Below are 25,425 nucleotides of genomic sequence, written 5' to 3'. Positions count from 1 at the left end.
GGTTGCCATATCTCGGGAAAACCCTCCTTTCTGGAGCTTCAGTGGGGCTACTGGGGATATGTGGTAGTGGTATTTTGATAAATACCATGGTATTTACCTGTTACTCCAGGTTACTTTTCACGAATAGGCTACAAAGCATGAACTGAATGAAGCACTTAAACGATTAAGTACAATTTATTTTCCTTTTCAACAATTGTTTTTTTTCTTCAAATAACGAACAGATGTTAGTATAGTATTAATGCCCATAACAAATCCAAGCAGCAACATTAAAAGAGAAAAGTCAAAAATAAAATTATTATGTACAAATAAGAAAACTTACCTAGCTATAATCAAAATGTCTCCTTCATGTTGAAATTGTATTACACAAACAATCAGCATTAACGTTAATAAGAGGTTGATTCATAGGCGTAGCTTGACGTTTGAGCTTGGGGGGGCCAAACCGAACCGGTGGATTTGGTCAGACGTACTTTTAAACACATTTTAGTTTTGCTATAGTAAATCTACACATTCACATAGAGCAGTGGCAAGTGCGTGAGGTTGTCATGGTAACCACATACATTGCCCACGAATTAACGTTACAGCTGCGCTTCTATTTTGCCACACTAAACTTAGCAATAAACACGTTTAAAATGCACAATAAACATGTCTGTCAAAACGATCTCAAAGGAGGCTTTTATTAAGCAAATCAAGGAGTGAATTACTCATCCACTGTTTTTAAAACAGACATTTGTTGGGCTTGATTCTAGTTAATGCGCAATGAGGCGCACACTTTTTACTTAGTCTTACTGAATAGACGATAAACAGTTTATATTCTAAAATCTATTTAAAGGTTGTGTTCTGTGAAAATTAAATAACATTTGGATGTAAATGGTCGGCATAAAAGTAGTTTGCTGCTAAACCTGCTGCGTCCTGTGGATCACCTTTATCTGATTGTCCGGGTCCGGAATCATTAAGCACGGCATTAATATCTTCATCAGAGTTTTTCGTTGTCTCCAGATTTCTCTGCAATTCGTGTATGTTGTTAAAAACGCGGAACATCATTTTATTCCACACAACAGGCAAGCATTACCGTTAAGTCTATTATCCACCAAAATGCAGATTCGCCACGTGACAATTCTTACGCAAATGAGATTGAGACGTACGTTAAGTTTGTTTTGATTTATTAATTTACTTACAATAACAATTTAAAATGTATTACCTTTTACGTATTAACTTTTACATGTATTATTAACTACATTATATGCATTTTTACTTCATAGAAAAAACGTTATAAATAAATATTTAGTAAAATTCTTTAATCGCTATGGGGGCTAGGCTATATATTTTAAATTTTGTTGTCTCACTTTCTGGATTCTTTTCTTGCCTTGTTTAATAAAATAAGCTTTAACAAAATCCCTAATCTTTCCTCTCTTGGGACTCTAATTTGTGACATTATGGTCATTATGTTGTGTTATGCTGCCATGGTAGGCTACTTGTTATTGTTTGTGCCATATTAGTGTGTTGTTGTCATGACTACAGTCCTAGTTTATTTGGTGATGGTTTTTCCCAATAACATTTCAGACTGTTCTCTGAAAGTATAACTTATTTTAACTTTGGACATTGTGTGGGAACTGTAATATAGGTGTGTGCCACTTAAGTCTCAATCTTATTTCAGTAAACCAAAGGAAACAAGGTTGAAGTCCATTCCGATGTAACATTAACAACAGAATATCTGCAGCAGATTCTTAAATCATTAAACCAAGCTGTTTATAGGACTGTCTTTCAGATGAACCACAACAGCAATAGTAGTTTATAGAAAGATATTTTTTTATATTTGAGTTCTCTCAAATTCAGCTGCGTTTATTTCCAACATAAATATGTTTTCACATAAAAAAGTCAACAGTGACAAACAGTAGCGGTTTTTGGCACGGGCGAACCGGGGCGGCATTTTTTCATGATACATGGGGGGCGGCACGAGCAGTTAAAAAATAGAGCAATACTCTAATGGAATTAGTGGGCTAAAGTCAGTCCCACCTCGACTTTCTTCCAAATAACGCACATTTCATTCATAATATTATAAATACAGGCCTATAGTTCCTGCACATTTTTGTTTTTCTGAATTGTGTGAAATGGCTAATAAAAATAGGTAATACAAAACGATTATGTGGTCACCAAGGTGAATTGGTTTAGTCTTGACTTCTGGTGGTGAGTGACAGTGTTGGGGGGATGGGAAATTATGCTTGCTATGCTTATACAACAATTATTCAGTTTTAACTCAACAAACCTAATTTCCATCAAAGACTATGAGCCTCCTTGAGCTTATCACTTTTATGCATGATAAGGATCTATCGGAGATCTACCCCAACTTTTGGACTGCTCTCAGGTTGTATTTACTCTGCATATTCTATTTATAAAGATAAAAAATGCATTGGAAAGTCAATTTAGGGGGCAAATATTGTCCTTTAATGGAAAAGGTGCAGTCTAAGTGGAAGAGAGGGGGTAGGCCTAAGCAGAAATGCCTCAGGGTCTGGGAACCACTGATGTAGAACATTCTGTCCTGTGCAACAAGTGATTTATTTTATATTTTCAGGTACAGCGGTTAGTTTGAAATAAAAGTTTGTTTAACAGTGGAAATTCAGTCTCACATTATTGAAACATTATTCAAAACATTAATGGTGAACATTTTCGACTTGATAAAATGATTCTTTCAAGTCTTGGCGATCGGCCTCAATTAAACAATAAAGTAGACATCTTTTTCTTATACATAGTTTAGTAGCCTACTATTCTTTTTGCCAGAATTGATCATTAATCAACTTAATTATTTCCTGGATTTTGTATCACCATAGTCCCTAAATGTATGTACATGCAGGAAATGAGATTCAAATCGAAAACATTTTCCCCCATTTTGTGTCCCCCCCACTTCTCAAACCAAAGTTACACCCTTGGGTTTACCACTGCAAGGATGATCAGCTGTCCTTCCCGTCTACCTGTAGAACTGTTACCGTCATTGCAGTTATAACTGTGACCTTAATTGCCTACCAATCCATAAGTGTCTTAAGGACGGTTCTATGGGTGCGTGTGCAATAACTGTTTATAGTTCATTGAACAATTGTAAAATGCTTGTTTACACCCTTTCCAATAAACCTGATCTGTAAAGCATATGGATTTTGGATACGTTATCTTTAAATTACAGTATCAACAACGTTTAGCCATTAATAGTTTTTATTATTAATTCAAAGAACACTTTTTTATAGTGCGCATGCTGCTAATGATTTCTGATATGTTACAATATAACTGCTAGCCTATATTTTAACAGTGTAGTTGTGTTGTAGTTCATAAAGATGCATCAAAATGTGCTTTGATGCATCTTTGATGCATCTGAGCTTTGAGGACTGAATAAAAATATTTATATAAAGATCAATTGTTAGATGTGTATTTAAAGTTATTGTGTTTGTCATTTCTGCAGCTTTTTTGCAATTGTAATTTTTGGCAGGTAATAAAAGATAAAGAAGGCTCTTCTCAGTCTCTTCGACTGCTTCCATAATTCATCCACAAGATGGAGACTCTTGTTTATGTCTTTTGTTTCTTATAGTGGATTTTGGCCTTGCTGTTCTGATGTTTAATGCTACGAACTGGGGAAAGATCCATCTCACATATCAAACTGTGTATGCATGATAACTGAAATACAAACGATTTGTAAAGATAAGTTATGGAATGAAAATGAATTTAAATAGCATTTGATTTAATATCCAACAATGACTGATATTGTTTGAGACAAATATTGTTTGAGACATGGTTTGAAATTCACCTAGGAAATAAATAATTCCATATTTATTATTCTCTCTGAGGCAGATTTTAACAAAGGTTAGGGAGTAACTCAGTATCCTCATTGGGTTTATTAGTAGTTGTTTATTTGTAAAAACAACTTGATAATGATTCCAAAAAAGCAAGCTTTTTTGCCAGATGAATAATCAAATACCCTTGTCTCCTTTTAAACCTGCATAGTGCCATGTTGTTGCTCATAAATAAATGTGGAATTCAATGCCAGATGTTGCCCAGTCCGGCCAATTCTTAAGGTTTTTCTGTTGTTTTTGTCATCTCTGCAGTCTTTTTTTGTAATCTTAATTTTTGGCAGGTAACACCAGACAAAGAAATAGCTCTTCTCAGTCTCTTCGACTGCTTCCATAATTCACCCACAAGATGGAGACTCTTGTTTATGTCTTTTGTTTCTTATGGTATTTTTTATCCTTGCTATTCTGATGTTTTAATGCTAGGAACTGGGGAAAGATTCATCTCACATATCGAAATACTGTGTATGCAAGATAACTGAAATGCGAATGAATTGTAAAGCCATGTTATAGAATGAAAATGAATTTAAATAGCATTTAATTTAATATCCAACAATGAAGAGACATGGTTTGAAATTCACCCAATCTGGCAAACAATAATTCACTTTCTTTTTTTTTTCTAGCCAAGGCAGATATTAACAATGGTTAGGGAGTAACTCAGCCTCCTCATTGGGTTTATTAGTAGTTGTTTATTTGTAAAAACAACTTGATAATGATTCCAAAAAAGGCAGTTTGTGCCAGATGAATTATCAAATACATTTGTCTCCTTTTAAACCTGCATAGTGCCATGTTGTTGCTCATAAATAAATGTGGAATTCAATGCCAGATGTTGCCCAGTCCGGCCAATTCTTAAGGTTTTTCTGTGTTAGTTGCAGAAACAATAGTGCGGGTGCTCTTATGGAGAAGGGGGCAGATGGGGTCCCCTCTTCAAACAATGTGTGTAGCGTGGGGGAGGGTGTTATGCATTGAAAGTCATCCTCGACGAGATATCACCCTTTCACCAGTGTGACAGAGGGGGGAAAACTGCACGGGTTTATGTGAAAGCTCATAAACCCATATTGCAGGAATGGAGAGCTTTAGCCACTGCCATCTGTCCGAAATTAACATTTGCGTGCAATGCATTGCTGGCAAACAGAACCTGATTTTTGTTTTGCTACAAGTTTTCATGGTATGTAAATATGGACTAATGAAGATTGGGTGCATATATATGGTGCATATGAGTGTACATAGGCAAAAATATACACTTATTCTACACAGAAAAAAAATTATATATAAAAAAGTATTAAATATAATAATAAATGAAATATTAAAAAGAAAAAAGAAAAATTTTTTTATTTTTTGATGCAAGAATGAGTGTAGAATAAACTAAATATTTCTCTTTTATTCAGTTTATGCAGCTTCATATAAGGATACTCTGAGGCTATTTTTTATCCACGGTTAAATGTAACACTGATAAACACCGGATAAAAAAAATATACATTGTATGTGAACATGCTAAATAATTCTAGTCTGACTGTTTCCCCAATCCCACCCTATCAGGCCTGTATTTGATTGCGGATCCATGGAAGCGCACTCCATTTTTAAGCAATAGCATCATGTATCATAATTCTCACATTACTGAAGCTTTTGTGATCTAAATAAAATAATCACCCATTTTATTTCACGAGTAATGAGCTTTTCTAGAATGCGACTGGTAGAATAAACAAAGCAACTGAGTTTGATTGTTTCACATTGATTGCATTTCATGGATGGCCGGACTCAAAAGAAAACAATTGTTTTATAGTCACTAATTTTGCTCAATTTTCCCCCAGTAAATAGGAGCCAAATGTCTCAGTGTCGGTTTGCTCCACTCAAACTGAGCATAGGCCTATGTATTTCGGATGACACTGGCGCACTGCTGAGTTTTTCCACAGAAATGTGAAATTGTGTGAGGTGGCTCTTTGTGTGCATGCAGTAGACGACGCAGCATCACCTTGATGCGAATCTGGAATAACAGAAGTGCTCGCCTCCGGCCCTGTGTTGACACAGGAGGAGTGTGAGTGTATGTGACAAGAGGATACAGAGAGTCTTACTGGGCACTGAGGACACTATACAGTTAAACAATGTGTTTAAGTTTTCTTTAACAACATATTTGCATTCATCTATTTAACATCCATTAATTTATATTTGATTTTAAAAGTATTTTTAAAAAGTGAGTTAAAATGGTTTTCAAGTTCAAATACTGTGTTAATAATAATAATAATAATAATAATAAATTAAATAGTTAAATGTTATACTACTACTACTTATAATTAAAAAAAAAATAGAATTACATAAATATTATTGTTTAATTTTGTATGTAATTTAGTAGTATTATTATAGTATTGTTATTATTATTAAATAATAATAAAATTACAAATGACACAATAATAATAATAAATAGTTAAATGTGATAATAATAAAAATACATTAATGTATCATTGTTTAATTTTTGCAATTTAATTTATTCATATTATTGCATTAATAATAATAATAATAATAGTTAAATGTAATAATACCAATACTACTACTAACAATAATACAAAATTATATAAATTAAATATTACTTTTTTGATATTACTATTTTGTAATATTTTGTATGATATTATATTTAATATTACTAATTTGATATATAATTGTATTTATTTATTATTATTATTATTATTATTAAGTAATAATAAAATTGCATAAAAATGAAATAAATAAATGCTACTATTACTAATAATAATAATAAAATGACAAAATTAAACCACAACAATAATTAATAAAAGTACAAATCACATAACAATAATAACAATCATTATAATAATATTATAATTATTATTGCCTAATAATAACAATAACAACAACAATAATTTACTGTGGTAGAATTCTCGTGGATTAGACAGAGACGAGCTGCGCATTTAGAACTATTTTTTATTTTTTTTTACATCCTTGCTCCTATTTTACAAGGATGCTCTCGCATTTTCATCACCGCCACCTCCTCCTGTATTGTCATGTGACAAGCAGGATTTATACTTCACTTTGCCGGAGAAAATAAAATCTCGACCAATCACAGCTCGAGGTGGGCGTGTCTGTTTCTTCACATTTGACAGCCGCGGTCTCGACTCCACATGACGTCACCCGCTGCTTTGAGCTCCAGCAGAAACGCGCAAAGATGCTCTGAAAGCAAGACTGCAGCATCTCCGAGTCAGAGCCTACAAAAACATCGCATCTCCTTCAAGCGCTCATCCAGCGCTTCAACGCCATCCAGCTCTATCTGCATGGTTTGTCCACCTGCATGCGGGATCCGCTGTTTTTTCTTTCGCCTCTTGTACGTTTCCCGTTGCTATTTATTATCCGCGCGCATCTTCCCAGTTTTTAGCAGTGAATCTTTTGAGTTGTGCCGACCACTGAGGTCATATATTGTTTTCAGCAGGAGAGCGCCATCGCAGAGCCACGAGTGAGGACGTTTCCCACATCACTTGTTATTAATATCAGGTACAGCCTGAGCCACTGGATATCGATGCGCCTTTCAATCCGTATCTAGGCTGCTACGGAGGATCGACGCACCCCAAACATTCATCGTGGTTTCACATTTAGAAACGACCATATCTGCGTATCGCGTCTAGGGAGAACGAGAGCGAGCCTAAAGCTTCTTTATAAAAAATGATGGCCGGTGGGGCAGTGCAGCAAAACGGGATTTTCTCCAATCCGCATCATCACAATCAACAACCGCACATGGAGTCTGATCCCCCCGATTCCCGCAAAAGACCCCTGGAGACCCCGACGGAGGCCAGCAGCACCAAGCGCACAAACACAGGAGGTAAGACACAAATGTTATCTACTAGATAGGCAACTCACTTGGCAATGAATTAGCGACGCTTCCCAAAGACAAGTGCTTTTATGTAAATCCATGAAAGTATAATAGTTCATGGCAGGTTGATTTTCGTTTTCCACGGAGCATCTCGCCATCTAACGCGGTCATGCTTCACCAGACATGTGCACCTGGGATCATATTCATATTTACAGTTCGCGTCCATTTTAAGTGGCCCAGAATGGTCTTACGCACCTACAACAGTCGTTTACCAAACACATCCTCAGTATTCCTAAATCAAAGGATTATGTAGGCTATGGGATAAATTGGATGTACATTCCTAAATATAGGCTAATATCATGAGCACGTACCCAAACATTAGAAAACATGGCTCGTGCGTTTACGCATCCTTGCTATCACCGCAGATGACCTTGCGTTATTATCTTGTTCCTTGAATCTATAATCTTTTATTTTGAATTTTGGCCCTGAAAACTCCAGTTTTGAATGATAAACGATTATAATATTTTTATGAGATGTCTATAGTGGTAAGAATTTATTATACCACTTGCACTTAAATATTTAATAGGCCTATAATATGGTACTCAAAATTAAGAGTAAAAGCCTGAAATGTGTGTATACATTTGTATGCTTCACCTGCATCGCTGATATTCGACATTTCAGCACTCTGAAGTGCTCTAGAGCCTTCAGTACTTTACTGTAGTCTATTGTTTGAACTGGACCCATGCTTGCTTGTTAATTATGCATTCCGGCAGATGCCATAAGAAGTCTTGTGTACACTTGTACACTTGTCTGCTAAACTAATCTAATTAATAGGTTAAAAAACAAAATATGCATGTATTTCTTAACCCTACATGTTTTTTTTTAGCCAATTGGTAGATCTTAGTTTGGTAGCAAGTTAACAGTTTAAAACATTGTTTTTCTGATCTGTGATGGTTAAATCCCCACCTTTAGTGTCATTAAGCAGAAAGCCATCTTATTTGGGTCTTTTTGAACTGCATATTAAAGGGAGAGAATAAGATATAAAGCATCTTAATATTAGCAATATTAGCCTAGATAATATATCGGCTGTCAATAGGCTATTTGTTTTCAGTAAAAAAAGTGCAAGAACAATTTATTTCACCCGTTAAAGCGTTTTTCAGTAAAATAAGTATTTGTAGTTACAGTTAAAGGGTTAATCATGGCGCATAAATGAAGCGATTGGCGGATGTTTATATGTGAAAGAATCGATGCAGAAAGCATTATGAATTGTCAGTCAGAAGAAGCTTGCTGGACTCGTGGGAGGCATAACCTGCAGATCCATTTGCTCAAATGAAAAGACTTTAATGTTTAAGAGATCTGGGCTTCACCGGAATTTATTTGCCAAGAGGAATTATTCTATGGGGTTTCCACAGTTATGGCAGGGAATCTGGATATTTTAATATTGTAATTTCCAGGCCTGAAACTGTCAAAGAAATTTGTAAAATCTTGAAATGTCATGGAAAGATAATGGAAATTTCAACTGGTAATATACTTTTTTTTTTTGTTATGTTTAGGTATTGAATGATATAACTATATAATTGCTCTTTGTGCATGCAATCTCTATAAAATAATTGAAACCCTTAGCCAGTTAAGTAGTTTAAAAATCATGAAAATTCACTGGCCAAAAGCTGTAGGAGCCTTGATTCTATTTAAATAATTAATTTATTCCAATTTGTTTAAAATTGAGTATTTATATGGTATCACACATATAATTACAATAGTGTAGAAGGATGAATTAATATGACATTGTTGCTCTAATTATTAAGCATCTATAATTATATTAATTCATCCATATTTATTAACTTAAATGGATCTCTAGAAAATTATAAAATAGAAATGCTGAATTAAAAAAAAAAAAAGAATATAATCTGGTTGAATCTGTTTAAAGTCACCATGTACCCGTAGTTTCCGCTTTGTGGTTTATATTTAAACCCAAGACGTTACACAGGCAGATCATCGGCCAAGTTAGTGTGAATCTGAACCATTTATGTCGTTTTTTTGGACCACTTTTGAGTTGAAAATAAGGATCCAGTCCTACGACAGTATTATGTCTATTTTGTTTTCTTATAACATTTACTGTCTTTGATTTGGTGTTTACATACTTGTAGGATTAGTATCATATTTTGTGTGACTTGCGTATTGTTTTAACTCTTTATTTATTGGATTTAATTATGATGTGGATGACAAATGATTGCATTTTAAAGGCTGCCTGAAAAAAAAAAAGTTATATGCATTAAGATGAAAGTCAGTTGGCTTAAAACCAAGAATCATTTTCCTGCCAATTGATCGTCAAAGCTTCGACTTCAAGTTCACCAAAGAGCCTCTCTCCACGTTCCCGAGCTGTCTCATAAGATGTAATGTTTTAATTTTGTAAATGGATGGACTGGCACAGTATAGTGCTTCCATTTACAAAAGGTTGTTTCAGGGGATACAGATGTCCTAGCTGGACGGCGTGAGGGGACTGTGACCCTCTAAGGCTGTAAGAAAGCATGGAAGTGTGTGTGTGTGTACGATCCTGTGTTGTTTTTACTATATAAATACATTTTTGGATGCTGCTTGGCACTGAATTTGCAACTAGCCTCTTTTTTAGATTCTTTTGCTTGTGCATTTCTGCCCGCAGGATTAGAAAATAGATGTGGGATCTGTCTTAGAAGGACTTGTTACATAAACATGATTTGCAAGCTGTGTTTGAAGATTCACCTCCACCTCCACCCCCTCAGACATTTATACGGGGGACCAATAACCGATCCGTCGCTGTCGCCCACCTCATTCACTCACATCCTACAATGCATTTACTCCCACCGGTTTTCAGATTAAGCGCACAGGTTTTTCTACGGCTGTTTTTGATAGGCTCAGCAGAAATACATTTAGGGTGCACTGCGTTCTGCTCCCCCATTGTTTGTTTATTTCGCCTCTAATCACGGTTCTGGGTTGGGGCGATCATTACTTCTTCCTCCCCGAGTTCATCCCTCTCATTTCCCATCAGTAGCGGCAAGTCATTGATTATCCATGCAACCCTCTGCCTATTGATCACCGTACAATCACGAAGAGGGCGCTCCTTCGTTTTTTTCTTTAATGCACTGCGTCAAAGAAAAAAAAAATCTCATGCAGGATGGCGAGGATTTGGGAGGGCGTTGTAAAAGGCGGCCCCACATTGGATGATTTGCTCGCCTCTTTCGGCTCGTCTGCCGTGGAATGGAGGACGGGACCTGAGATGAATATGGATGAGATGAATGAAAGAAGCAATGCGAAAGCTTCTCCTCGAGCCTTTGCGCATGTTAGAACAAAGCATGCTGCTTTCTCTCACGTGCAGCAGAAACTGAGTAGTATGTTTAGTCCAAGTGCAGTGTTTATATCGGAAGCCATTTTGGTCAGGCAGTTGCTTGGACAGCCGTGCAGGGAAAGTGGTCCTTTCATCACTCCGCTAAAATTAGATGTATGTTTGTTGTACTTAAGCACAAATGCTATGTAACCCAATTATGAATCTGAAATCTAATGTGGTATAAATCTACAATGCAAACAAGAAAGAAGAAAAAAATTGTTCGTAGCTTTATTGCTTTGTGCATGTTTTTTAAGGCCCCCAACATAAGCCCACAGGAACCTTCAATCCTCAAGCTGATGTAGCTTGTTCTGAACCACGGCTCTCTTGGGAGCCTCTAGCAACCAATGATTTGTGTTTACACCTACTGGTTTATTATGAGTAATGCCCATTTGGGCTTTTTTATGAATTATTCTGACTTCTCAGAGAGTGTGATGCGTGCAGTCATATAGATGTTCACACAAGACAAGACTTATTAAGATATTAAGTAGGCTGGAGGGAAGAATAACAGCATACCAACTTGTTCTTGTTTTGTTCCCGGTGTAGCACAATGGGAGGGACTCATTTCCCTCAAAGGCACTGTTACGGATATGCGTGTAGTGTAGTCCACTGATTTTTCTCAGCCAGAGCTTTGTATTGACAAGTGACAGGAAATAGGCTTGATCCAACTCAAACTTGGGCAGTAGATGCTCCATGTTTTAGAAAAGAAGAAACTGAGAATGTCTTTTAAAACTAAACTGATTTTGGTTTACTGTAGGCTTATTATAAAGGAATATTCTGGGTTCAGTACAAGTTAAAGGGGTCATATGATGTTGCTAAAAAGAACATTATTTTGCATAGCAAGGTATAAGTAGTTCAAGTACTTGCATAAAGCTACTGTATGGCTTCAGAAGACTTGAAATATGTTGTATTGTATCATCCACTTTCATATACTTTTATGGTGCTTTTTATCATTTAAGTGGGTGGAAAAATGAAAATTACCAAAAAAAAAAAAAAAAAAAAAAAAAAAAAATTTTTTTAAATAAAAAATAAAATGGACTTGTCTCTCATTTTCTTTTAAAGAAAAGCAAATATTAAGGTCATGGTGAAACAAATTTTATAAAAGCTATAATTGTTCTGTTAATTCTTGTGTATTATTTGAGCTGTTCTTGTCATTTTTACGATCATTTTAGGACTTTAGGTGTTATGTTTTCATGAAAACTAAGTAGTAAACCGGATATAACTATAAAAAAGTTTAGTTACACTAAAATCATGTTAACATGCATATTGTTTATGTCTTGTGACTGAAACTACTGAAACGGTGAGTATTTTAATGTTTACAGATTGGCCACCATTCATTTCCATTGTAAGTGCCTCACTGTAATTTGCTTTGTTTAAAGAAAATGAAGAATAAGTACAAAACATTTTTTAGGGGGGATCAACATTATGCCACAAGTGCTGTCAATTGAGTTTAACTTGTATCGTACCTGGAATAATCTTTTAATTCACTGAATGTATTATGATTGATTTAAAATAAGAGTGAAAATGATTGGAAATCGAAATCTCAATACTATAAAGTTCATTATTACTTCATCCTGTATCTTTATCCATAACGTCAACATTCACAGGTATGTTCTTGATTAGAGTAGGAGGTTTAAAGGTAGACTCTGTCATTTTTCTGTACTTCACCTTGTTTTGTTTTTCTATCTGACATTTCCACAAAGATTAATTTTCTCATTCACATTCTTTTAGAGAGATGCAACCAACCGGCCATCCATGATCCACCATTTTCATCAGATTTTGTCGGATTTCACGGTAATTTGTTTAATTTTCTGTAAAAATGACATACAGATTTTGTTATCGGCAAACCAGAGTCTACCTTCATTTCCTTTCAGTTTGTTTCTTTCTTTTTACTGCATAACCGCCATAATGCTTTGTAATATTTTGCTGCTGATTATAAACAAAGTAAAATGTGTAACCTTTAAAACAGCCTAATATTGTTATGAAAATATGACGCTCTCAATATAATATCATGTGTCTAATGTGTTACATTAATTAGAGTAGATAATGTCAGTTATAGCCAGTCTGGACTCAGCCTCTTGATCCAATTTATGACAGACTTTTGTTAGATGCTTTTGAAGAGAGAATACTTATGTATGCATGATACATATTATTTATGAACCCTGCGCCATATTAATCAAGGTTAAATTTAGACTCATCCAAATCAAAAGGAGGACAGTCTTAGCTCTGTGAGAAATCTGGGTCATTGCAGAAAAGCATGTATCTGCAGTGTTCTGTAGACACTGTTTGAACCGCCTGTTTATGATGTGTGAAAACAATGGCAGTTTTTAGTATGTGAGTGAAAAATCAGGAATTGTCATTTAGAGGTGTCTGCGAACCCAGTTCTGAGTACATTTATTTATGTCACAGTAACCTCCATTATTCCCTTGTTGTTTATGCAATTCATAATCTGGCGGCATCCAGTACAAATAGTGTGGCTAAATATGAGACTATACTTGTTTAGTTAGAGATACGCTTCATTACACATCCAGATCAACTGGGCTGGCCTGTGATTCTAATGAGATTACCTCAAGAAGACTTAAACGTTGTTAAAATCATCCCAATCCTTACTGTTAGCTCACTCAAAAAATAAAAATACTTCATCATTTACTCACTCTCAAGTTGTTTCAAACCTGTATGAATTTTTATTTTCGTCTGTTAAACATAAAAGAATATATTTTAAATATATTTTAGTAGATGAGTTCTTCACTGTGAGTGAAGAAGACACAAAGTTCGCAATTTGTAATACGTGTAGGGCCAAAGTAAACCGTGGGGAAACAACAGGGCTCAATTAAAGCTTGTCTGGGACAAGTAGATTTTCTAAAGGCAAGTGAGAGAGAATTTTACTTGCCCGACCAGACAAGAAGCCTGATTAAAATGTCAATACCAAAAATAACTTGGGAAGAACTGAAACTTGGCCACCAAAAAATTTTCGCTTAAGAATGGTTGTGATTTTATTGCATTCAGTGTAAACTGCGACTGATGATGGATTTATGTCGTGCCAGATGAGGCTCGCGCAGCCTGTCTGAGTGAGGGAGAGACTCATGCAGAAATCAGAACAAATGAGCGCAACAGCACACACAGAAAGTTATAGATGCATACTGCGGTAGAAAAAAAAAAGATATTTATAATATATAATATAGGTTAGCAACATTACACGACCAAGATGTTTCCCCGAATATCAACATGATTGCAATGTTACACTTATTTTATACAATAGTAGTTCAATAAACAAGAAGTTAAAATTAAGTGACTTACATTTTAGACAATATTGACTGTTTTTGCACGATTTCACAAATGAAAACAGTTCCAATCAAAGCCACAGCAGAACTGTTGTGTGTCTCCTAGCAACACACAGTAGAGTTTCCACTTGACACATTTGTCGCCACCTACTGGTGGTTTGGTTTCATATTTAAAAGTATCATTGCATTTTTCCCAACATTCCTTATTTGTATGTGCAAAAAAGTATTTAAAACATTAATCGTATAAAATTAATTATGCATTTGCAATTTTGCGGTGTAAATGCATCTAATGCCACTTCAGATGCAGCTTCTGTGTTTTCTTAATAATTTATTTTATTATGTAAATAATTTTTTTGCATTGAAAAAAGTAGATTTTTGTTTGTATATGCTATGCTTTCAATTATAGTTCTGAGATAGAAAATCGGAATACTGTAGGCAAAAATCAGTATCGGCAGGTCACACAAAAAAATCGGTAATCAGAATCGGCCAAGAAAATTGCAATCGGTGCATCTTTATATTTTAGAATATATTTTGAATGTATTTTAGAATAAATATTGTTGGTCCTCATTGACTTTGACATTGACATGAAAAAAATACTATAGAAATCAAATGGGTACCAGAAACTGACTGGTTACCTACATTCTTCAAAATAACTTATTTTATGTTCAACAGAAGAAAGAAAGAAAAGAAAGTCAATATGCATTGAATATGCAAAATGTTTATGTGTGTTTGACATTTGCATGTTTAAATTATGGCTGAATCATGAAGAATCATTTTGTTAAGTCAGATCTTTTCAATGAATCAGCTTATCCATGTCACAAAACCAGTGTGAATGATTCATTCACAAATCAGACTCACAAATTCAACTCACTGAACCCATGCTCTCAACAGTTACTAGCTCACTGAAGACAACGTCTCGGTTACGTATGGTAACCCTCGTTCCCTGAAGGAGGGAACGGAGGCTTAGAGAGATCCCAATTCGTCGGTCATCCGACGTGACGTCGAGAGTGACCGACTGAAAGGGAACAGTTGTTAGAAAATTACGAGTTAGATTTTGGTCAATTCCCCACACAAACATGACTGCTCTTATTTTTCAAGCTTGAAAGCTCCAGTTCCCATTCATTGTAAATAAAAAGACAGATTAGTTCATTATTCAAATTTATTCCTTTTGTGCTCCACAAAAGACAAAAAAGGCCAGTTTTTAAATGCTATAAGGTGAGTGAATAATGAATTTTTATTTTTAGTTGAACCTTAAAACAAATCTGCTGTAGTAATACTAACCCTCTCTATGTTTTCCTGCTCAAAACAATCTGATCTGTCACGTCCATCTTGTTAGCAGAACACTAGCACTTCTCTTAATTTGGTTCACACATAACTACAGACATGTGTCATTACTTTGTCACTGATGCAGTTAAGTCGGGCCTTCGACCAAAACATTGTCGTCGTTGCCATTGTTAGTCCGTTTGTTTTTCCAGCTGCACTCTGACATTAATAGTCTGTCCAGTAGTCTCTTTCATTTTTTGCCAATCATCAGTGTTAGGCTGCAAGTGCATGTAGCTTAGCCTAGCTTGACAAGATAAACCGCTTCTCCAGAATAACAATCTAATCTAAAGAGGCCGTCTTCTGGGAGCCGACACAGATTAATTGTGGTGGAATATTAAGGGCATACCCAAGCGGCCCAGGCAGAAGGATACAATGTCATGTTAAAGTCACGGTGAAGGGACCATGTACTGTGCTTCTGCTGACCTGGATATGCAGCAGCCAGGTAGAGAGGCAATAGATGAGGCACTTTACTGCCCCACTGCTGTTCTACTTTCAGGAAAACCTTTGCTGACCTTTCTCAAGAGAGAAGTGAAATCAGGATGTCTTGCGCTATATTATATGCACCTTGCTATTTAATTGCTACTTCTATACATTACAATGTCTAGCTTTTCCAGTTACACTGAAACTGAGTCTCATAATACGTCTTTTCAAATTCACCTTCTCTTGCACTTACTTTGATTGACGTGTTTAACAAAATGTACCCTCATCCCATATCTTTCCTGCTTACATAACTTGTCCCACTAACCTACGCTAGAGTTTTTGTTCTGCTCTTGACTGTTATCGGCCCTCCTTAACTTAAGCATTAATACTTGTGGTTCAGCGTTAATTACAACTCGTTAAGTCCACTGATCTTATTATAGTGGTCTTGTAGTTCTTTGCTGGTCTAGTATTTCAGCTCGACTTTTATTTATAGCTGCCTTCTCTGATTGCCTCTTAGACAATATCTACGTTTTCTCATAAGTCTCATAAGTATGTTTAAGATGTGAATCTATGCATTGTGCAGCTAGATTTTATATCCGCTACCATTTAAAGTTTGGACACACCTCCTCAATCTTTATTACTTTATTCTACATTTCATAATAATAATAAGCCATAAAACCTGTGATGTAGCACAAATTGAAGTATGTGACTTATTTAGTGGCCAAAAATGTTTCTTTAAAAAAAAACTAAACTATCTTATATTTTAGCTTCTTTAAATTAGCCACCCTTTGCTAGATTACACTCAACCAGGGCATTCAACCAGCTTCATGAGGTGCCACCTGGTATGCTTTTTAAACTGTATATATTATTAAAGAAGTTCCCATGTATCCTGCACACTTTTTGGCTGCTTTTCCTTCACTCTCCCTGCTCAAATGCATCCATTAAAAATATAATTAAAATTGTAGTTATTTTAGTAATTTATGTATGCCTACAAAAATAGTTTTATGCATTTAAGTGTAAGTGTAAATGCATAAAATAAACGTAAATGTCAGAAAACAGAAAAATTTATAAATCTATTGCAAATATTTAATTATAATTACAACAACAAAAACAACATCAGCATACATCAACAACATATTTTAAATATCAGATTACAAAAATGCTTAAATCTATTGCAAATATTTATTTATTTAAATAATTATTCTACATGTTAGATTACAGAAAATGTAATTTTTATAATTTATAATTTATATATTATTAAATATATATCTGTTGTGTATATATTTATTATTTATTGTTTATATTATATATGATTGTACTGTATGGGTCAGATTATATTAAAAAACTTTGTAAATATATTGCAGAGTTCATTTTTTTTTCTCTTTTTCTGTTTCCAGAGGAAGGTGAATATTTCTTAAAGGTGCTGATTCCAAGCTACGCCGCAGGCTCCATAATTGGCAAGGGTGGTCAGACTATTGTCCAGCTACAGAAAGAGACAGGGGCCACCATCAAGCTGTCCAAATCCAAAGACTTCTACCCGGGTAAGTCTGCTAATTCCAGAATGCTTTGAAGGGAACCCTCATCAACCTCCTCGTTTACTGCACCACCATCCAGTCATTAAACAGCACACATTTTAAAGCACCTGGATTACTTTATAACTTAATTAACCCATGTTATTAGACTATGCTAATACATTACCAAAGGTACCTCACCTATAACTATAACTATCGTTATATTTATACTGATCGTTTTCATTGCTCACACACAGACACAGTGTCTACACCGGATGCGACAACTGTACAGAGATACCCATTTTAAATGCATTTAGTAGCAGAGCTACTGCAAGCAATTTTCAGTGCTGGAAATCCGAACACTGAATTCTGCTCACTTCTGCGTCTATTTGTGCCTGAAATACTGTGCTCTGCAAGTATCCTTGTAAACAAAGATGCTTATGACTTAGGTGAAGGGAAACAATTGAGTAAGAAAATGTATGTGTAACAGTATATTGGTTCACAGCAGTTTAATGTTCCTGAGGCTTTCTGTGTTATGAATGTTAATCAAACAACAAAACACTGTTAGACTTATCCTGAAAAATATAAAGCACTGCTTATTTCATTTGTATCTTTGTTCTGTTATATTTATCTATGCTTGTAATCTGTTTATTTCCTATGCTGATTTACTCAACTACAAAATCACCCCAATCATTGATTATTTTTTTTCTCCCAAATAAACTATTCAATTCATGTGGTGATTTTTTTTCATATCGCAATATATAATGTGAGTTTTTTACAATATCATGCAGCCCTAGCAAAGAGTGCCAGATCAAGTGGGGACAAAGTGTCGAGAGACTCACATAGGAGCAAGTATGGCGTTCAGAGCTTAAAAAAATGCCAATACCATGTTTGAATGGTTCCTTTCTAGTAATGTTTATATTTAGAGAGAAAAAGAGGCATGTTTTGTATCCGTGTGTGTTGGAATTCTTTCAGATGTTTTTAGGGATGGGTGACACAGAGGAAACGAGAAGTGGCGGGGGTCTTCTGGACTCTTTCTTAAAAGGGCTTTGTACGATTTGCTCATCCTCCCATCGCTGGCAACAGGGCACCTCTGTCCCATTCCCCTTGGGATGTTTAGCACAGAGTGATGGCCAGCCATGGCAGATGCCAAATGCAAGACACCTCCTACCCACCCCCCTTTCATTGGTTTTGGCAACCTTGAGTGCTCCAACGTCTAGAGCGGGGGGGTTGCGATGGCTACTGAATTAAGGGAGAGGAACGTACGGGAATATTTGCCGGAGCTGTGCTAGGTTGCTTGAGTGCTTAATGGGGGGTTCTTCCTCTCCAGTGAAGGGGGCATCTGTATGGAAATCAGCTTGCGCTTTTCCTTGGGTGCGAGTCAAAAGATCCACCTGCTGTGCTGCTCTCACGGTGGGGAAAGAGGGAACTGTTTAGCTGGTTTGGGGAGAAGTGTCCTGGATATCCTGTATAAATCACTAAACTGTTTAAAGAAGCACATCATATCTCTGAACATATCGTCTGTGATAGAAGCTGAGCTGGCATTTAATTTTGGACAAAGCAGCGCTGGCCAGAGACATCCATTATTTCTGCAGAACATATTTTATTAGTTGTCTTCGCTCTAAATATAGCTTCTGCAGCATTTATTGGGAAACAGCCATATTTTACAATGACCTTGCATCTGTTAAGTACACTGTTCCATCTTGAAGACGCCACAAGAGACTGTTAGGTTAAATGTAGTTTATATGTTGTGGTTTTTATTAACTAGCATGCAAATTCGTGCAATTTCAGAAAATAAACTGGATGTTACAGTTAAGTGGCCACTACTTAAAGGAAAGTTCACCCAAAAAGGAAAATTCTGTCATCATTTATTCACTCTCATGTTGTTCCAAACCTGTATGATTTACTTTCTTCTGAGTAATACAAAACAAAATGTTTTCCAAAATATTTTTGTCCATACAAAGAAAGTCAATAGGGTCTAATGTTGTTTTGGACCCCAGTGATTTAACTGTGTGGACAAAAACAATTGAAACATTTTTTTTAATATGTTTTTTGTGTGAAAGAAAATAATTCAGGTTTGAAATGTTATGTACAGAATTAAAAAATTTTTTTCCAGTGAACTGCCCCTTTAAATTATAAAGTTAAATGTAGTTTATATGTTGTCATTTTTATTAACTAGCATGCAAATTCGGGTTGTTACAGTTAAGTATCAGCTTCTTAAATGGACAATTTGAAAATTTGGTCACATACTCACCCTTTTCTCATTCCAAGCCTGTATGACTTTCTATTTTCTGTGACACAAGAAGAAGAAAAAATCCACACAAAGAATGTCAATGGGGTCCAACACTGTTTTAGAACCCACTGACACTGAAAAAAACTGTTTCTTAACATTCCTCAAAAAATGATGACAAGTTAATAGGGTCTGATGTTGTTTTGGACCCCAGTGATTTAACTGTGTGGACAAAAACAATTGAAACATTTTTTTAAATATGTTTTTTGTGTGAAAGAAAATAATTCAGGTTTGAAATGTTATGTACAGAATTAAAAAAAAATTTTCCAGTGAACTGCCCCTTTAAATTATAAAGTTAAATGTAGTTTATATGTTGTCATTTTTATTAACTAGCATGCAAATTCGGGTTGTTACAGTTAAGTATCAGCTTCTTAAATGGACAATTTGAAAATTTGGTCACATACTCACCCTTTTCTCATTCCAAGCCTGTATGACTTTCTATTTTCTGTGACACAAGAAGAAGAAAAAATCCACACAAAGAATGTCAATGGGGTCCAACACTGTTTTAGAACCCACTGACACTGAAAAAAACTGTTTCTTAACATTCCTCAAAAAATGATGACAGAATTTTTTTTGGCGTGTGTGTGTGTGTGTGTGTGTGTGTGTGTGAACTATCCCTTTAATTACTAAAAAAAGCTTCAAATCAAAGACTTATGTTCCAGTCATTTGCATGAAAAAACAGCACCAAAAGTCACATTTTAACACACAAGTCTCGCTTGATTTTTCTCACAGCATTTTCAGATACGAGTCCAGAGAGTTGCATCATCCTTTTTTCTTTATAATTGGCCAGCGCTCTTCCTCTCAGGTTTCCTGTGTGTGTGTACATTCTGACTTTTCCCTGTCCAAGTCACTGATCCCCATCCAGCCTCTCTGTCCCTTTCAGCAGAATGTAGCACAAAATTAAAGCTCATTCCTAATCCAGCACCATGATTGCAGTTTTCAGTGTTTAATACCCAGAGAGCCATGCGGCCCTGCCCCCACACATTATCAACATTACTGATTTCTCAGCTGTGTAATCTGCTTAAGACCTAAGCTTTGTGGCCTAAAGATGAAAAGCTGCAATATTACTTATCTAGGGGTAGAAATTAGTTTTCTGCATGTTTATTTTGTTTTTTTCTCTTTCTCCATTTCTTCAACCTTATTCACAACATAATTACTTTTTATTTGTGATGATCTTAGTGTTGCTTAGCTTAATTCAAGCTTAGTCATCTTGTTTAGCACACTTTTAAAAACAGTACTTAATTGCATGTTATTTGCAATTAAATGAATGCATTTTATATTGAAATTAATTTATACTTTTATTAAATGCAATTAGTTGAGTCCTTTTTTGACATGTTTATGTACGACTTGCATACATCTATGTGATTTCATAATTATGTACATCTTTATATGTAATTTAACTGTATCGAATAACATACTATTGTAAAATCAAAATCAAGTAATTTACATGTGCTTTAGTATGTTAGTCAACACATCAAATAAGTGTACTTCTTTAAAGCATAATAAAAGTTTGTTAAAACATCAACAAAAATTTACTTTAAAGTAAATCTTTTAATTTGACATTATTATAAAGTGTAATGTTTCTTTAATATTATATTATCTGCAAATACAGTTTTTAAAAAATATATACTTTTAAGATTTGAAGTTTCTCATAAGGGATGGTTTGTTTTAGTATACTTTAGTTTGTGTAAAACACTATTTAGACAGAGTTAACAACAATTTACCATGTTAATACCATGTCTTTGAGCTTTGAAGTACCTTATGCTCATAGTACCATGTAAATACCATGATATATATCAAAGTACCCTCAGCTCACTGTACTGCCACCATATAGTACTTTTTTGTAAGGGAGTGCTGACACTTTTGAGGTTCATGAGTTAGCCTTTATTGCTACCGAATAAGCAAATGTTAGTAAGGGTTTGAAAGTAATTATGTGACTTTTGCTGTGTTTTGGATTTGGTCTGTGGAAAAGTGTGTCAAAAAATATTGAAAGAATCACACTCAAGCCAAGGAGTGTTATGTTCAGAAGGTGAAGTTGTTTTGTAGAATTCTAGCAGCAATGCCAACTGAAATTGTCTACTGCTAAAATGTCAATATGTCTTAAAGCTTGTGCACATTTTAGTGCTTGTTAATCAGTCTGTTTGTGAACTTCATTAATTGAGTGCTATGTGTAAGTGCTAGCCTATATGCTAACTGTCGCTATTGTCAGAGACGGCGGGATAATCGTCATCTGGGCTGTGGAGGAGAGACGAGGTACCCTTAATCCCCGTGGCTTTGTTTTCTTTTTCAGGCATGTGCCGTCATTTTCTGCGGCTGCTAGCCCTCAGTGCCAGCCAGTGCCTGAGACTCACACAGTCAAACCATCTTGTACAAAAGAGCCTTGATTTCCAGAGCAAGTTTGACCAGAGTCTCATCATAGACAGAGCGATATAGAGAGAAACACTTAGCGAGGGGGATGATGGGAGTGATGGCGCAGACAGTGATCTTGAAAATGATGAAGATGCTAGAACATCAGAGTACATTTGCGATATAATTAGCATGTTGCCCACTTAGCGTGCTGACGCTTTCAATTAGGTATGACTAGACTTTTTTTCAGTGATCGTCAGGAAGATCTTCAGAATGTGATGTCTTCTTTCACATGTGATCCTTTCTTTCTTTTTCTTTCTTTCTTTCTTTCTTTCTGGCTTTCTTTCTTTCTGTCACTCCCTACACTTGTGAAAAGAAGTGTGCTTAATTGTTATAAACCTGAATATAATTTTAACTGTAGTGTTATTTAATATTACATTAAAAAAATATATTTATTTTAGATGTATTAAATTGCGACTTCATCATAACAAGTTTTGTTACTTATATATTTATATACATGACATGATGTAAGTATATTTTAGTTTATCATAAATGCTTGTCTGTACATTCGCCAATACACTTACTTAACCATTAGAAGTAATTCTGAAATTACATATAAAGATGTACTGTAAGCCCGTATGTCAAAACACGCTCTTAAGTTAAGCTAACTGCATTTAATATACATTTAAATTACAACACATTTTCATATAATTGCATATAACACAATTAAGTGTCTGAAAACGTTACATTCATGTCTCACTTAAGTATATTCTTTTAAAGTATATTATTTCTATAACAAATACTAAAAATGCTGAAATATCTTCCTGCTTTACCCCCTCTCTTTTGTACCTCTTTCCTCTCGGGTGTTGTACTTTTGCTTCTGTAATGTGCGGCTTTTCATCAGATGTAATAGAAAGCCTCAGAGGGACCTGCCATTAATAGAAAACTGCAAATTTATTCCAGGGATCAATTTTTGCATCGTGGGAGTGGTGCCTTGTCCTTTACTCCAGCCCTCCCCCTTGTCCAACCACCATTTCCAGTGCATCTCTATGAGGCCTCAGCACAAATACTATTGATCAGTCATGCCACTGCAAAGAGACAGCATAAAGGATAAAATTCACCATGCGTACTGATGAGAATAGCAGGTGCATTCCCTTCGAATTTGAAAAGCCAACCTCTTTCCACCCAGGAAATCCACTGACTAAATCATTTTGATAATTTACACCTTGATTCAATAGTGTCGGCAGGGGATGTGGGCAACAAAATGTTAAAATCTAGTCTTTCACTTACCCGGCTCAGAAACACTGAGGCTTCTCTACATTAATTATCTACACAGATGCAGACCTACAATTAAAGGGATAGTTCATCCAAAAATTAAAACTCTGTCATTTACACACCCTCATGTCATTCCAAACCTATATGCCTTTCTTTATTCTGAGGAACACAAAAGAAAATATATTGAAGAACATTGGGGTGTAAAAACATTGGACCCCTTTGACTTTCACTGTATGAACAAAAAACACTGAGAAATATCAAAATATCCTCTTTTTTCTCCAAAGAAGAATGTCAGTCGGAATATGTTGCCCAGTATTTTTAATTTTTTAATTATCGCAGTTACATTTTTCTGTTTAGCCATTAAGTGATTTTTTTAATCAAGTTTGTGTTTTCATATAGATTCATTCTTAAATTATCTCTAATTTTACAAATATTATGTCAAATTAAATATAAATTTAATTGCAGGAATTGTTATGCCAGTGTTCTTTAAATTAAATAGCGTGATATATATCGGCTTTATATTGGCCAGTGGCCACTCTTGCTCTCTGAGATATCAGCATTGGCCATTAATAAAATTCATATTGGTCAACCACAACTGATATGGTCATAGGGGTTCAAAACGACATGAGGGTGAGTAAATGATAACAATTTTTCATTTTTGGGAAAACTATTCTTTTAATCTGCCTCTTTTTCTGAATTCCATGAAAATCTGCTGAACTGACTTAAACTTTGTTTAAATTGAGTTAGAATCATCCAATCATTTAAAATATTTAATATACACACACTCAAGTACCAGATGTATGGAGCTTTGTAAATATCAACCGATTCAGTTCCACCAAAATCTGCGGGCGTCGATGCAGTCCGAGGCTAGTATTTCACACACAATAGTGCTTGTTCTCATCATGTAATACGTTGTGATTGTTTTTAATAGTTTCACATGGAAACGGTGAAAAACAAGTGAGCTGATGTCAGCCATGAAAACTGTAGCCAGTTATGAGATAACGGTAAAGCATTTAGTAGATTCGTGAGTTTTTAATCCAGCATTCCTATAGGTCTGAGCGGCGTTCCCTGTCTGTCATCCCTCAGACTCTGCATCATTAGACCAGGCACCGAGTGGGCGAGAGCTTATGGGCACAGAGCTTAGGACCTCAATAACTGTCCCATGCTTGGCCGATGTGGGGAATAGTGGATTCGGACAAGGAGGATCTTGGATTTGAGAGCTAAAAATATCCCTCCAAAGGTCTGACCCGTCTGTAAGTTTTTCCTGTGGTCTATATAATTACGTCTGACACTGAGCTTACCAGCTGACACTCCTGTCATTGCCCATATTAGACTTTGGGTTGTGTATGTTTGAGTCTTTGACTGAGTATATCAAGGGATTTGAGATATGTGTGACGGTGCAGTTATGTCTGATCCCTCGGAAACACAGGGACAAAAAGATGCAGACATGGAGAGAAGTTGAGAGGGGAATGACACAGTGAAGGGGGAGGAGTGATTGAATATCCAGTTGTTTGAATGGTCAATGATGTGTCTAAACTGTGTAGGACAAAGAGGAGTGGTGGGCCACTCTTAATGACAATAGAAGCTTTTGACATTGTTGACGACACACCTCCTCAAGTGTGGGGGGAGGTGCAGGCATGCAGGCTGGTCTCCCATCTGCCTGAGGAGTTGTTGTGTGTTTGGTGATGGAGAGACAAAAAACCAGAGTGAAAGAAATAGGAAAACGGCAAAAGTGAGAGTGCTGTGCGCCACGTAAAACTGAAATGACGGAGTTTAACACTACGTACACACAGACATATTCCTAGTAAATTTTAAGTAAATGTTGTTTAATTTTAGTTTTAATTTAATATATTATACATGTTTTATCATGTTTTATATAGTTTACATGTTACAAATTTCTACTTGGGATGTATTTTATATATTATAATTATCTAAAAAAAAAAAATATATATATATATATATATATATATAAGGGGTGGA

General features: G+C 35.4%; 1 protein-coding gene across 2 annotated transcripts in view; it reads left to right on the top strand.

The window, feature by feature from the left end:
- The first annotated feature begins 6,973 nt into the window (after positions 1-6,973).
- The window catches only part of LOC107756760 (RNA-binding protein Nova-1-like), a 55,265-nt gene continuing 36,813 nt past the window's right edge, over positions 6,974-25,425 (top strand). The window contains exons 1-3 of one of the 2 annotated variants that reach the window (XM_016573985.1): positions 6,974-7,650; positions 12,731-12,793; positions 17,421-17,564. In XM_016573985.1, the coding sequence (XP_016429471.1) occupies positions 7,494-7,650; positions 12,731-12,793; positions 17,421-17,564 (364 nt within the window). In that variant the 5' untranslated portion in view covers positions 6,974-7,493. The remainder of the gene's footprint in view (positions 7,651-12,730; positions 12,794-17,420; positions 17,565-25,425) is intronic. The other variant, XM_016573993.1, reaches the window with a different exon arrangement.

Source organism: Sinocyclocheilus rhinocerous, unplaced genomic scaffold (genome assembly GCF_001515625.1).
Source record: "Sinocyclocheilus rhinocerous isolate Xijiao unplaced genomic scaffold, SAMN03320098_v1.1 scaffold1152, whole genome shotgun sequence".
Lineage (NCBI taxonomy): Eukaryota > Metazoa > Chordata > Actinopteri > Cypriniformes > Cyprinidae > Sinocyclocheilus > Sinocyclocheilus rhinocerous.
The sequence above is the reverse complement of the archived record's forward strand: the minus strand, read 5'-3'. Positions and strand labels throughout refer to the sequence as shown.